The sequence below is a fragment of the Panthera uncia genome, unplaced genomic scaffold (genome assembly GCF_023721935.1).
Source record: "Panthera uncia isolate 11264 unplaced genomic scaffold, Puncia_PCG_1.0 HiC_scaffold_1261, whole genome shotgun sequence".
NCBI lineage: Eukaryota > Metazoa > Chordata > Mammalia > Carnivora > Felidae > Panthera > Panthera uncia.
The window spans coordinates 16,993-31,822 of record NW_026057878.1 but is presented as its reverse complement, the minus strand read 5'-3'; the positions used below and the strand labels follow the sequence as shown (position 1 = coordinate 31,822).

Here is a 14,830-nt window from a genome sequence, read left to right as displayed (position 1 = left end):
TCTCTCTCTCTGTCTCTCTTTCTCTCTCTCTGTCAAAAATAAATAAACTTTAAAGAAAAAAAAAGAGTTATAAGTCAGTCAGACTTCCCAGGGATTCATCATTAAATGTAATCATTAATGCATCCATCGATTCTCTCTTAACAAATGAATTGAGTGCCTAGTCTTGGTCGGGTACTGTTATCTCCATTGGAGAAAGAGCAGAGAAAGAACAGATCCTTTCCCTGAGGCCCTTCTATTCTGTTGGTGAAAGACCAGTCATAAGTAGTGATGTAGACTCTATGGAGCTCAGGAACAAATTCAGTGCATGACCCGTTAATGCCAGTGGGCAGAATATGGTACAACTTTTCTGAAAGGCATGAGAGAAGACTTACTGGGAAGAGTCCCAAGTGCCATGAAGAGGCAACTCCTTACTGAAGGATGCATCTCAGGTGTGCTTAATACTAAGAACCTGCTATACCCAAGGACTGGGCTGGACTCAGGGCAGGACACCAAGTCCATAAGTGATGTCTGGGAGTCTCATCCAATTTGCTATTCCAGAGTTGTCTCCTCTTCTTCTCCCTACACCCTCTCACAGGTTACCCTCCACCAGACAAACCAGAATCTGAAACCAGAACACTCAGTACACATGGCCCCCACCATGGGGGGTACACATGCCCCCTCAGAGGGCACCTGAGCCAGTTTCTAGGGTGCTCTCTATACAGCAACCTGGATACCCCCAAACATCTTCCTTGGAATCACTTATGAGCACAAGGATTTTCCGGGAAAACCTTAGTGAAGACTCTGCAACTCAGAAGAACTAAATCGATGTCTAAATTCAATCCAACCTCAGAGTCACCAGGCAACAGCATTTATTATATTCTGGAACTTAATGCACTGACTCAAAAACTCATTTGAAGGAACAGCCAGGGATGTTCAAGTGCTTAGCCAATTTAGGCTTTTCTAGTCTTTAGAATACTTTCAAGGTCAAGGAACAAAACATCATGTTACTGGTACACCAGACAAAGCAGAACTGAGTTTGGAATTAGAGCCAAAGGAACACACAGGTTTCTGCAGAATTACCATGGGACTTCAAAGCAGGGGCAAGGTTAGGATTATTTTAGAAATGGTGTCAGATAACTCTCTCTGAATTAAAATGACTGTCCAGTGGAAACTAATGGAATGCTGTTATGCTAACTAGAATTAAAATTAAAAAGTTAAACAATGAAATGGGTATCCAGTGTGTGCATCAAGGATTTAAATGCAAGACAATGCAATTACAAAAATTAAAGAATTAGTGAATTAAAAAACAATTTTAAGTGGCAAAGTCAAAGAATGATAGAAACTTGGAAGCAATGGACAAAAAAGCCTGATTCAACAACAACAAAAAAATTTTTTTTAATTACCCCAATACTTAAAAGCTTACAAATCACTGCAAACCCACTTGTAGGGATCTAGGCCAAGGAGACGATGATGGAGGAGCCTAGATTTGGATCCAAAGATAGTCACAGTGGTTACAATGTAGTTTTATTGGAAGCAGTGGGGAACTGGTTAAAATATTAAGTGGTAAGGGCCTAAGTTTCTGGAGCTCCATGTGCACCTCGTTTGGTGAAGTCACCTGGCAGGTTAAGGGGGGGATGGTTGGTAGGGGAGGTAGGGTGGGGCAGGAGTGAGGGCAGAACCACTCACGCCCAACCCCCTGAGACTCAGAGCACCTTTGAAACCGCCAGGTGCACTACTAGGTAGGCCTCATTTGGGCCCGGATGGAGGCGGTGCCTGAAGGGGCTGGGCCGGCAGGGTTGAAATAGAAATGAGGGTGGGGGCTGGTCGGGCCTTGCTGACTGTGGGAGCGTCCCGCAAGGAGGCCAGGCTAGACCTACTGCCCTTCGGTGGCCGTGGCGAGGTACAGGGCCAGTCCCGGGAAAGGCTGACCCTTTCAGAGAGGAGCTTTGCCCCTCTGACCCAGCGGATGTCAGCGCTCAGGCGCTGCGGGGCTGAAAGAGGAACCCTAGGCTACAGGGCATGAAAGAAGGCAACTAACACCCCACAGATCAGACTAATACTTCAGGAGGAAGGAAGGAAGGTGAGTTGTGTCAGGGGAGTCAGGGAAGGGTGACCCATTCAGGTGGCGGTGGCCCTGGGTGTGTGTGCCTGTGGGTGTGGGGTGTGGTGTGTGTGTGTGTGTGTGTGTGTGTGCGCGCGCGCGCCAGGGGGTAGGCGGTAGGTGTGCATTCCGTGCGCACTGGACTCCTACAAGCAAGCAGGGTAACCCACAGTGACCTGTCACTTGGTGTGGGGGAAAAAAATCCTAGTCAATACTTTTCTGCACATCTCTAAGAATATTTTACCAGGTTCCCTTTTACCACAGGATCCTTCTCTGACAAGTTGGCAGCTAGCAGTCTTTTTGGTGTGATTGGAAAACACGTGTAGTTAGCAACCTGATGCCTTCTTCAAAGTCCTAGTTTGTAGAAGGTGACCAGACAACTACCTAGAGAAGTCTAACATAACTGTGTCCCCTTCCAGGGTCTGTCCCCTTCAGGACAGTAATGTCAGGTCGGGCCAGGACCCGAGCCCGAGGCCGCGCGAGAGGTCGGGCGCCCTCTCAACCCGCCCCGCCGCCGGGAGCCGCCGCGCCTCCGCCGCCGGGAGCCGCCGCGCCTCCGCCGCCGGGAGCCGCCACAGCGGTGAGCACAATGGCCTGTTCACTCTCTTTGGTGCAAAAGATGCTTTATCTTCCTCAGCTACTGCTTCCTTCTCACGCGTTTTCTCATATGCAAATATGCCCTAGATTCCTCTCTTGACCCCAAACTCTTCCTGCACACCAACATCCAGGAAACACTGTCCTCTCCCAATTTTCCAAAAAATATCTGCCATCTGACAATGTGTCACCACCTCTGTTATTACCCTCTGGTCCAAGCCACCAGCATCCCTTGCTGCACGTGGCAAGTGGTCTCCAAACTGGTCTTCTTGCTTCCACCCTGGTCGTTCCTTCTGCCTGTTTCCCAGCACACAGAACCATATAAATCGGTCCATGCAGTTCCTCTGCCTGACATCCTGTAAAGGTTCCCATTTTCTCAGTCAGAGGCACATCTGAGATGGCTTCCCTCCTGGGGTGCACCTGTGGCTCATTCCATTAAGCCCCGACTTCAGCTCAAATCATGATCTCACGGTTTGTAGGTTTGAGCCCCAAGTGTGACCGTGCAGAGCCCGCTTTGGATCCTCTGTCTTCCTCTCTCTCTCTCTCTCTCTCTCTCTCTCTCTCTGACCCTCCCCTGCTTGTTCTCTCCCTCCCTCTCTCTCTCAAAAATAAACATTGAAAAAAATGGCCTCTCTCCCACCACCTCTCTGACCTAAGCTTCTCTACCTCGTGCTCACCTTGCAGCAGTCACATCGGCCACCTTGTTCTTTCTTGAACGTTTCTACAGTAGAAAATTTGCTCTTTCCTCTACCTATGGCTCGTATAACCTTGTAACTCACTCTCCTCTTTCCAGTTTTTGATTCATTGGCAACTTCTCACTGAGGGTCTTTGTCCCCCGTGAATTCAACCAGCCCCCTCACATCCCACCTTCTGGTAATACCCAGTTTTCTGTACTTTGCTTGGTTCTACATTTCTTCAATTCCTTAGCAATTAACACACTAACCTAGAGAAATCATGACTTTTATTTTCTGTCACTGGCATGTGAGCCTTTACAAGGGAACATGCTTCATGCCCTGGCAGTGCCTGGCACCTGGCAGGCAAGCCATTTAGGGATGATGAACAAACACCGTTACTATCACTCTTTATTTCTATCTCCTAAAACATACAGACCCAGCAAACTGGTCAAATTCAGCCTGGCCTCCAGCCACTGGAAAGTCCAGTGGTCAAGCCTGCACGACGAAGAAGACCAAGAAGAACACCTCAGCCTCCAAGTAAAGAGGGAAAGAGAGGGATATGGGGGGGGGAGGTGTTTAATACATGAGGGTGTACCACAGCCATAAAACTCTAGGCAGAGAACCTCAGTATGTTTTGGCAGGATGCGAAGAGTGTACAGCTTGCAACTATTTTTCATTTCTGCAATGAATTACCTGTCAGTGTTTTAGTCCCCTTCTATTTTAAGGTTTAGGAAAAAGAAATGGAGACTATTATCAATCAGACTAGCCAATTGTTCAAAAGAATTGCTTTTCAGATTTAGACAGTGCATGTGTATACAATAACTCCAAGTTAATTAAGAACTCTAGAAACCTTACTGTAAACCACTGTATGGAATGCTTGGGCAGCTCATCGGGCATCTCAGCATTTACCTTCATTTTATTTTCATAGGTGAAAGGTTATCATTATGCAGGTGTGCATGCAGCCTAATACTGATTGCCAAGGATTTGGCTCATATAATTACACCTCAAATCTGATTCTCTGATTTGCTGCTATTTTAGTTTTAAATTCTTACTAATTATGGTGAGAAGAGTTAATATGAGATCTAGCCTGTAACATATTTTTAAGTGTACAATACAGTACTGTGAACTAGTGGCACAATGTTACACGGCAGCTATCTAGAACTTGCATAAGGGAAATTTTCCACCTGTTGAGTAGCAACTCCTCATTCCCCTCACCGAATTGCACCATTCTACTATCTGCTTCTGTGACTTTGACTATTTTAGATGTCTTCTACCAGTGGAATTATGCAGGATCTGTCCTTCGAGGACTGGCTTATTTCACTTAGCATGATGTCCTCAAGATCATGCCTCCTATTGCAGGATTTCCTTTTTAAGGCTGAATCATATTCCACTGTGTGTATATACTGTATTAACTTTATCCATTCAGTCGTTGATGGGCATTCAGGTTGTTTCCAGGGCTTGGCTAGTTTTAACAAGGGCTGCAGCAAACATGGCTCTTTAAGATTCTAATTTCAATTCTTTGAAAGAATCCTCCAGAAGTGGGATTGCTGGATTGGTGGTTCTACCTTTAAGTGTTTGGGGAATCTCCATACTGTTTTCCATAGCAGCTATATCATTTTGTATTCTAAGAGGGTTCAGGTTTTTTGACATCTTCACTAACACTTGCTGTCTTTTTTTTGGGGGGGGGGAGGTTCTTCGTGTGTGCATGCATACTTTGTGTGCATGCATGCTTTGTGTGTGTGCACGTGTGCTTTGTGTGTGTGTGTGTGTGTGATATAATTGCCATACTTACGGATGGAAAGTGATAGCTCATTGTGGTTTTGATTTGCATTTCTCTGATGAATGACCTTGAGCATCTTTTCATATATCTGTTTGCCATTTATATGTCCTCTTTGGAGAGATGCCGATTCAGGTCCTTTCCCCATTAAAAAAAAAATTAGGTTATTAGGTATTTGGCTATTGAGTAGCAGAAGTTCCTTATTGTATTTTAAATTAACCCCTTATCAGATACATGGTTTGCAAATACTTTCTCCCATTCCATAAGTTGCCTTTCATTCTGTTGATTGATTCATTTGCTGTACAGAAAGTATTTAGTTTGAATTCCCACTTGTCTATTTTTGCTCCTGTTGCCTCTGCTTTTGGTATCCTCTGTTATAAATACGTTTATAATAAACTGAGACAAATTCCAGACCCCATAAGATGAAGTTATAAACATGAATATACAATATTAAGACACCTATTTTTATCACCTGTCACATCTCAGGGGTTATTAATATTTTATGTAAAGTATATTGTTATGTAGCAAGTACTAATGAATGATGCTTGCTGTTTTCTTTCACTGAAGTTTGAATATGATAAATTTGATTGCTGGGTGTGTCAGGAATTGAGAGTTTGATAAAAATCATTTAAAAACTTATGTGTAAAATGAAATAAGTTTTTCTATTATGGAAATTCAGACTGTGTTTTTATAAGAGCATCATAAGCTGGGGATAATAGCTTCCAGAAGTAACATTTTGAAGAAAACCAGTTTGTGCAACCCAAAGCATGGACTGTATTACCCATTTATGGAGGTTTCTTTCATAATATGTGAAAGATTGCCTTGCACTGTGCTCCAAATATTGACCTTTAAAATAGTTAGATGAATATTACAATGTGATAAAAATAACATGAGAGCCTTTCCCAGTTGCTGTTAAAAAAAAATCGATCAGTTGTTTTTTTAAAAAAAATCATGAAACTGGCTTTTGATAAACAATTTTTTTTTTTTTTTAGTTTGTTTATGTAGAGAGAGGGAGAGAGCCAGAGCAGGGGAGGAGCAGAGAGAGAATCCCAAGCAGACTCCATGCTGTCAGCACAGAGCTCTGATGCAGGGCTCAAATTCAGGAACTGTGAAATAATGACCTGAGCTGAAACCAAGAGTCCTCAGCTTCATCCACTGAGGTCACTCAAACACCTCTCATGCATTTTTTTTTTTTTTTTGAAAGGGCTGTTTATTTAGTCAGCATTTTATGATGCCCACTAGAGGGCACTCTGGTATCAGGTGATTAGCCTATAAAGAAGTTAGAGAAAGGACAAAGTTTCTGATTTGAAGAAGCTTGCACTCTGAGCAAATACTGGATGAAAGGAGGCAAACACCATAGCAGCAATGAGCGTGGTGCTAGGGTAGCCGCTGACATGGAATGGGGTCTTGTTGGGAAAGGCTTCTGGGTAACATTCACCTTTTCTGGTGATCATTACTGAACTACTGTTGTTTGGATCCTTTGACAACCCTGTTTTCTACCTCCAACAACCTCAACTTAAACAAAGGACAATGTTAAGTACAACTTACGTTTCCATTTGTTTTTTATATAAAATTCATGGTTTTTGCATTTGTTTCTGTGCAGAAGAACTTCAGCTGGGGGCTGGATTGCAGGCATTGTCACTGAAGGGGAAAAGGGGTATTGGAGCCATTTTTCAAGACCAGGTGGTGAATACCCGACAGTACTTGGAACATGTGAAAGACTCCACAACAGGTGTGCTGGCCTTTAACAACCTAATGTTATGGAATTGTTCGTGTTGATCTTGTTCTGAGGTTCATTTGTATTTGAGAGTCTTAGAGCTTCACCCCATCACTGTGAGTGGAGGTACCTTCCCACCTTCTCATGTTGTAATAACCTCCACCTTTGCAGAAATAGAGACCTATTTTGGGACCTGGATGTATTCTCCAGTTTTCTTTTCCTTTTATAGCAACTAAAATCAAATGACCCAGTTCTTTGGTTGTGTTGAGCCTTTTTTTTTTTTATGCTAAACACTATTACAAACAGTGGCTCCCCACTCACCCTCCCCATTTAGAAGCTTTGTGTTACAAGAGGTTTTCTTTTGATCTCTTGTTATTGTTAATTTAATATTTTAATCTTCTATTTTAACTCTAAATGTATGTTTGTGTGAGGATTCCTTTAAAAGGCTGGTACATATTCTGGGCATCAGGTGTGTGTAAGTGTTCATTACTTGTTCATGTCTTTGTTTGACCTAACTTAAGCTCTCAAGATCGTGGTGTCTACATTGTTTTGGGAGCGATTGGTCAACTTGTTTCATTATTGACATGTGGCTTGTTTTTTTCAGGAACGCAAGGTAGAGTGGTAAAGCTATTCACCAACCATTTCCGAGTGACCTCTCGCCCTGAACTCCTCACGTATAAGTATAACATTGATTACATGCCAGAGATTGAAGATGGAAAAGTTCGTACAGATTTGCTTTGCCAGCATAAACATGTAATTGGAGAGTGTCACATATTTGATGGGAACTCTTTATTACTGCCTCATAAACTACAAAAGCAGGTGAAGTAATGTTATTGGATATTTTCTTTTTCTTTAAGTTTATTCACTTATTTTGAGAAAGAGAAAGCACATGTAGGGGAGGAGCAGAGAGCAAGGGAGAGAGAATCCCAAGCAGGCTCTGCAGTGACTGTGCAGGGCCACAGGGCTTGAATCCACAAACCACGAGATCATGACCTGAGCTGAAGTCAAGAGTTGGGCACTTAACCAACTGAGCCATGCAGGCACTCCTGTTAGTGGACATTTTCTTGACCTTTGTTCTTTCTTTCTCTCACATTCTCCCTGTGTTATAGCAAATATACCATTTTTATACAATGGTTCATGGAGACCTCTTGAAGATCTCTTGCCCATAGGATTTGTAACAAAACCCACATGCCATTTTTGGCTATCACTGATGTTCCCTCATGCCTCATTTTGGTGGTTAAAATAAATTTAGGAGCAAAATATATATTTTTTACCTTTTCAATGGCAAATAGGGCTCAAATGCTGATGAAGTATTGAATAAGTTTTTATTTCTTGTTCCAATACATCACACATGCATGCACATGCACACACAGAACTGGAAGGACTTAATATTCCATTTCTTTTCCTTAATTTAATATTTTTGAGAGTGAGCAATTGGGGGAGGGGCAGAGAGAAAGAATCTCAAGAAGGTTTGACACAGCACAGAGCCTGAAGTGGGTCTCAAACCCCTGAACCATGAGATCATAACCTGAGCTGAAATGAAAAGTCAGAGGCTTAACTGCTTGAGCCACCCAGGTGACCCTCTTCAATAAACTTAAAAAATTTTTTTTCCAACGTTTATTTTTGAGAGAGAGAGAGAGAGAGAGAGAGAGAGACAGGCAGAGACAGGCAGAGTGTGAGCAGGGGAGGGGCAGAGAGAGGGAGACACAGAATCTGAAGCTGGCTCCAGGCTCTGAGCTGTCAGCACAAAGCCCAATATAGGGCTAGAGCACACAAATTGTGAGATCATGACCTGAGCTCAAGTCAGACATTTAACCGACTGAGCCACCCAGACACCCCACTTCAATAAACTTCTATATTTACCAAGTGCATAATTTACAGGAGCTTGTTTAAGTTAAAAAAAAATCATTGTAAATATTTAATTCTGACCCCCATTTGGGTCTCCTAAATCCTATTTTCTACCTGCATGTGCCTCTGGGGGTTAAGATTGCTCCTGCCAGACACCCAAGTGACCTGTTGATTTGTGGTCTAGTAATGAGCATACTCTCCTTGGAAGGAGCACCAGACCTTTTTGTTTTTTCTTTACCTCAGAAAACAGAACTGGTCAGCCGATGGGGCAAAAAGATTGTGAAGGTCACCATTGAATTCTGCAGTGAACTCAAACCCACCTCACTGGACTGCTTACGTTATTACAACATTCTCTTTAGAAAGTGTGTTTGTAAGATTTCGTTTCCTTGAGATTTGGTTGCATGTTAGTGTGTCAGTGGCACTGCACATAGGTGTTTGGTCCTAGAATTTGTGTTCTCGATGTCTCCTCATGTTCTGGGAGGGCAAGCGATCTTTGAGATGAATCAGCACTTGAACCTCACCTAGATTTGAGTTTTGTTTGAGTTCTGTGGCTTATTGTTGACATTGTTCTTCCTGCCTACCCCACATCACATGCCTGCTCCCTGTCTAGGGAGGGGCAGATGTCAACTGTGCACAGTGATGCCTCTTTCTCCCTGGGGTAAATGTGCATTTGTTTTCTTTTCCAAGTGTTTGTTTATTTTTGTAAGAGAGATAGAGCACAAGGGGGGAGGGGCAGAGAGAGAGAGACACAGAATCCGAAGCAGGATCCAGGCTCTGAGCTGTCAGCACAGAGCCCAGTGCGGGGCTTGAGCCCTCAGTGCAAGATCATGCCCTGAGCCAAAGTCTGGTACTTAACTGACTCAGCCAAGCAGGCACCCCTACATTTGTTTGGTGTTCTACACTTATGGTGATGCACAAATAGTGAAAATGAAAATTGGAGGCACATAGTCTGCAAAAGAGGTTTCAGTTCATTTCTGGGGATGAAGGACCTTCTGATGACCTTCCCATGACCTTTTGTTGTAGATTATGTAAAGGAGGGGAAAATGGAGGTTCAAGGGGCTTTAATATCTACCTTACAATGTCATTTACTTGTTGTATCAGGCACTTCCTGTTAATTGTTTGTAAAACAAAGTCACTTGTAGATTTCTTTCCCCCAGTGTATCTCCGTGTTTGTTAGTAAATGCTTAATAATATTCACTGTGGTTTCAATGAAATCCATTCTTCCAATTTCTAGAATTTTGAAGATGATGGATTTGAAGCAAGTTGGTCGCAACTATTACAACGAGAATGAGGCCACGGAGTTCCTCAATCATAAGTACACAGTGGAAAGTTTCACATTCTACAGACCTGACCATAGAAGCATTTGAGAAAGTTACTCTCATTTGAAGCAGTAGGATTTATAAGTGATGGTCTTTTCAGTGGTACCCACTGGCCATGAACGATTAAGTTAGATTTTAATGTAAATTTGAATCGAAGTGAAAAGATTCACTCTTACAATCCTAGAGTGATAAGCATAAACCTTGAGGTATTCGGTAGTTATATAAACCTCATAAGAAGTCTAAATCTTCTAAAATTTGGATAATAAATTTCTCTTAAATACTTTTTTTTTATTTTTATTTTTTTATTTTTTAATATATTAAATTTACTGTCAAATTGGTTTCCATACAACACCCAGTGCTCATCCCAAAAGGTGCCCTCCTCAATACCCATCACCCACCCTGCCCTCCCTCCCACCCCCCATCAACCCTCAGTTTGTTCTCAGTTTTTAACAGTCTCTTATGCTTTGGCTCTCTCCCACTCATAGTAATTATAGCTACATGTATGTATGTATATATATTGTGTATATGTTTATAATTTATACACCTATATCCTATATATTCTCACATACGTATGTACGTGTGTGGATATAGGTATGTGAGCCTGTGGGTGATAACAATATGGTTTAACAAAGAGGGTGTAAGAGTTATAACTAGCACATCAGGTAAATCTCTATTGGAAAGGTCCTTTAAAAGATCAGTTCTTACTAAAAATAAGAAATTGAAACTGCTTGACTCCTAAGCACCAGTTTTAGACCCAAGTTCCAACCCTGGGACACTTGCTTCTTTGTTCAGAGCTTGGACTTTGACCCTTACATCTAATGTATTCTGTTTGCAGGCTGGTAATCTGGCCTGGATATAGTACTTCTATTCTTGAGTATGAAACCAGCATTACCCTCTGTGCTGATGTGAACCATAAACTGCTCCGAATGCAAACTGCTTATGATCTAATAATGCATGTTGATAACAAATCCCAAAGGAAAGATGCTAAGGAAATTTCTAAAGAATTAGTTGGATCAATTGTTTTTACAAAGTAAGTGATTTTTTTAAATTAATTTTTTAATGTTTGTTTGTTTGTTTGGAGAGAAAAACAGAGTGGGGGAGGGGCAGAAAGAGAGAGAGAGAGACAGACAGAATCCGAAGCAGATTCCAGGCTCTGCACTGTCAGCACAGAGCCTGATGTGGGGCTTGAACCCACGAACCATGAGATCATGACCTGAGCTGAAGTCGGACACTTAACCAACTGTGACACCCACGTGTCCTGTAAGTCTGCTTTTTAAAAACCTATCCAATCACTGAGAACTTTTCCCCCCATAAGAGATGGTCCTATAGTTTTCAAATCACTAAACATTAAAGATCAGAAGCAGAAATAGCATGGAAATGGTGAGAATCCATCCATGCTTTTCTCATCTGGCTATACAGCATGAGAAAAAGATAAGTTTCAGTTGTAGATTTTGCTGTTCTTGTGATTCCTGATGTTGATCCAGTCACCTGCTCTGAACCCTCTCTCACATGTAACAGAATATGCTCCTTCCAAATTTCTTTTCTCTTGCTTTGTGCCTAACTATTTTTAAAAATCAGGGCTTAATTATAATCCATTAGCAAATTTCCACTTGACAGAAGTGTTTTAATCTTCCTCTAGACCAGACATTTTAAGCTGAAGAGCGTGGATGTAAAACTGCTTGGCCAGCATCATCTTAGGAGTCCTCAACTTTATTCTTGCTTCCCAATTTCAAAATTTACTACAAAGCTCTAGGAATCAGGACAGTGGGATACTGGTATGAAGATAGACCTAAAAATCAATGGAATAGAACTGAGAATCCTGGAGTTAACCCTCACATTTACAGTCCATGATTTTTTTTCAACAAATGTCAAGACTGCTTTCTTGGGGAAGGAATACTCTTTTCCTCAAATATTGCTGGGACCACTGGATATCCACCTGGCCCTTCCTCACAGAAGATACAAAATTAACTCCAATTTATCCCCAAAATTAACTCAAAATAGACCTAAATGTAAGAGTTAAAACTATAAAATTCCTAGAAGAAAATCTAGGAGTAAATTTTCTTGACTTTGAGTTAGGCAAAACCTTATAAAATAAAATGCCAACAGAGAAGGGATGACAGAAGGAAAATATAAATTGGACTTCACCAAATTAAAAACTTTCTTTCTTTAAAGTAAAAAAAAAAAGAAAAAGAAAAAGAAAAAAGAAAAAAAGGAGAGAATGAGAGAACATTTGAAATCACATATCTCCTAAATAACTTGCATCTCCATATGTAAGAAATGTTTACAAGTCAATAATTAAAAGAGAACCTAACTTTTATTTATTTTTTCAACCCAACTTTCAAAAAATGGGCAAAGGATCTGAATAGACAAGCCTCCAAAGAAAATACATAAATGGCCAATAATCACATGAAAAGAAACTCAATATTATTGGCCATCAGGGAAATGCAAAGTCAAACCACAAGCAAATACCTGTTCATACTATGATGGCTTAATTTGAAAAGGCAGAGATTAAGTGTTGGCAACGATGTGAAAAAGTTGGAACCAACAGTCACATACTGCTGGTAGAAGTAAAAATGGTGTGGTCTCTTTGGAAAACAGGATGGTCCTTTCTCAATATGCTAAATATAATGTCACCATATGAGCCAGAAATCTATTCCTAGTTTTATACCCAAGAGAAATGAAAACCTATGTCTACCAGAATTGATACATGAATGTCCATAACCTCATTATTCATAATAGCTCAAAGGTGTTAACAACTCAAATGTTCACCAACTGCTAAATGGAAAAATAAAAATGTATATCCATAAAATAGTGTGTCATTTGGCAACAAAAATGAATGAAATACCAGTACATGCTACGGCATAGATAAACCTTGAAAAATAGTACACTAAGTGGAAGAAGGCTGTCAGGAAAGGTCACATACTGTATCATTCAATTCATGTGAAATAAGGTGGGTAGGCAAATGTATAGGATTTACAACTCTGTGAATATACTAAAACCATTGGATTGTACCCTTACATAGGTGAATTATATGTCATATGAATTTACTAAAGTGGATATATCCTGAAATTTCTTGTAGGATTTAAAGCTTCTCACTTCTTACATGATCCCATGCCATAAATATGTTAGGAATAATACTATATGTTGTGACCATTCCACAGGTATAACAATAGAACTTATCGAGTGGATGCTATTAATTGGGAGGAGACTCCCAGAAGTACGTTTAAGAAATCAGGTGGTGAGGAAATCACCTTTGTAGACTACTACAAGGAGGTAGGAAATCTCCTGTCTTTCAATGTATTTAAATCTCATTTTTTCTTATTATGTAGTCAAATATGTCTCATAAAAATACATGTGCAATATAGAGTCTTATATGTTAGATTATAATAATATAACATACTATTTTAACCTATAACATATATAATAATCTATTATAAAATTTCTCCTTAGAGGTATTGTAACTTGACAGATCTATTATCCATGCATTCGAGTGCCTCATATAGAGGGTAATGTCACATGATTAGAATGGCTCCAATATGGCCTCTACCGTGGGCCTAAGAAGAGGCTATGGTAGTTTGAAACATATTGATGGATCATTGGGTAGAAAATAGAATATGGCAAGACTTCATATATGAACACTTTCCTTATATAGAAGTTTGAGCCCTATAGAATTTGGTTTGAAAAGAAGAAACAAATGACTAATTACCATCTGGAAGGATGCCAGCTGTGTGCTGAATCTCAGAACTCATGGATTCCTCAATCTTTGTTCACAAAGACATAAGTAAACTTAGTTTGGTGCACAAAGATACAGTAGTTGACGAGATTAGTCTTCTAGCTTTGGCAGATGAGAAAAAGGAATTACAGATATCTGTAGCAAATGGAAAGAACTTATAAATATTTTTTTAAAAACAGCTTGTATTTTTATACTGGAATCCAAACCATGGCTACTTGGAACCACCAAGGCTACACAGCCCTCTGGCATCCCTTCAAGGGGATGGTGCTATTACATTATCCTCACTTGTGCTTCATACTTAGTTCTTGTTCATTCAATCCAAAAAAGCACTTAATGAGTGCCCATTACACATCTTGGGTATACATTGGTAAGACCACTGAGTTGTCTGTTCTTAAGGAACTTGCATCCTTATGGCAGGAAGAGAGACAGCAGACAAGACTATTCTAAGGATTATGAGGGATATATCCAGATAATTAAAATTGAGAGGTATTATGGACAGTGTCTGGTGGTTCAGAGTGGGAGGTCATGGAAAGCTCTGAGAAGCTGGTATGTGAATGTCTGAAAGGAGCAAGCTGTGTGCAAATGAGGGAGAAGAGAAAAGGCCCCACTTTCCAGATGGGCAAGATGTATCCAGATCCCAAACAAGGCTAGATTATTCTGTGAAGAAGTGCACATGGTTGCGGGGAGGACATCCTTGGGTTGTAGGATATGAAATCAGAGGATGAAGTGGGGGCCACGATGTATAAAGTTCTGTGCACGGAGACAAATCAGATATTGTGAGGTGTTATACAGATGGATGAAGTGATATATTTTATTTTACAGATATGTGTCTAATTACAAGGAATGGGCTGTATGTGGGTAAAAAGGGAGGCAGAGTCATCAGTGAGGAGGTGGCTAAGTCACTTTAGGTCAATGATAATGGTGACCGGAATTAGGGTGGGAGAGGTAGGAAGTGAGTGGATGCCAGAGTTATTTACTACAACGGGGGAGTCGGTGTGAGGAGATTAGGGATTTTTGGGTTGACTTAGGCTCTGATGGAGGTGGTAGATGGAGATACCAGGCTGATATTTGCTTGTTCATTCTCCAAA

At 40.9% G+C, this 14,830-nt stretch overlaps 1 protein-coding gene across 1 annotated transcript in view; it reads left to right on the top strand.

Annotated features, from left to right (window-relative positions):
• The first annotated feature begins 1,786 nt into the window (after window positions 1–1,786).
• Window positions 1,787–14,830, top strand: part of LOC125916853 (piwi-like protein 1) — a 30,017-nt gene continuing 16,973 nt past the window's right edge. The window contains exons 1-8 of the mRNA XM_049623117.1: window positions 1,787–1,879; window positions 2,516–2,660; window positions 6,729–6,857; window positions 7,447–7,661; window positions 8,934–9,052; window positions 9,925–10,005; window positions 10,845–11,039; window positions 13,171–13,282. Of these exons, the coding sequence (XP_049479074.1) occupies window positions 1,787–1,879; window positions 2,516–2,660; window positions 6,729–6,857; window positions 7,447–7,661; window positions 8,934–9,052; window positions 9,925–10,005; window positions 10,845–11,039; window positions 13,171–13,282 (1,089 nt within the window). The remainder of the gene's footprint in view (window positions 1,880–2,515; window positions 2,661–6,728; window positions 6,858–7,446; window positions 7,662–8,933; window positions 9,053–9,924; window positions 10,006–10,844; window positions 11,040–13,170; window positions 13,283–14,830) is intronic.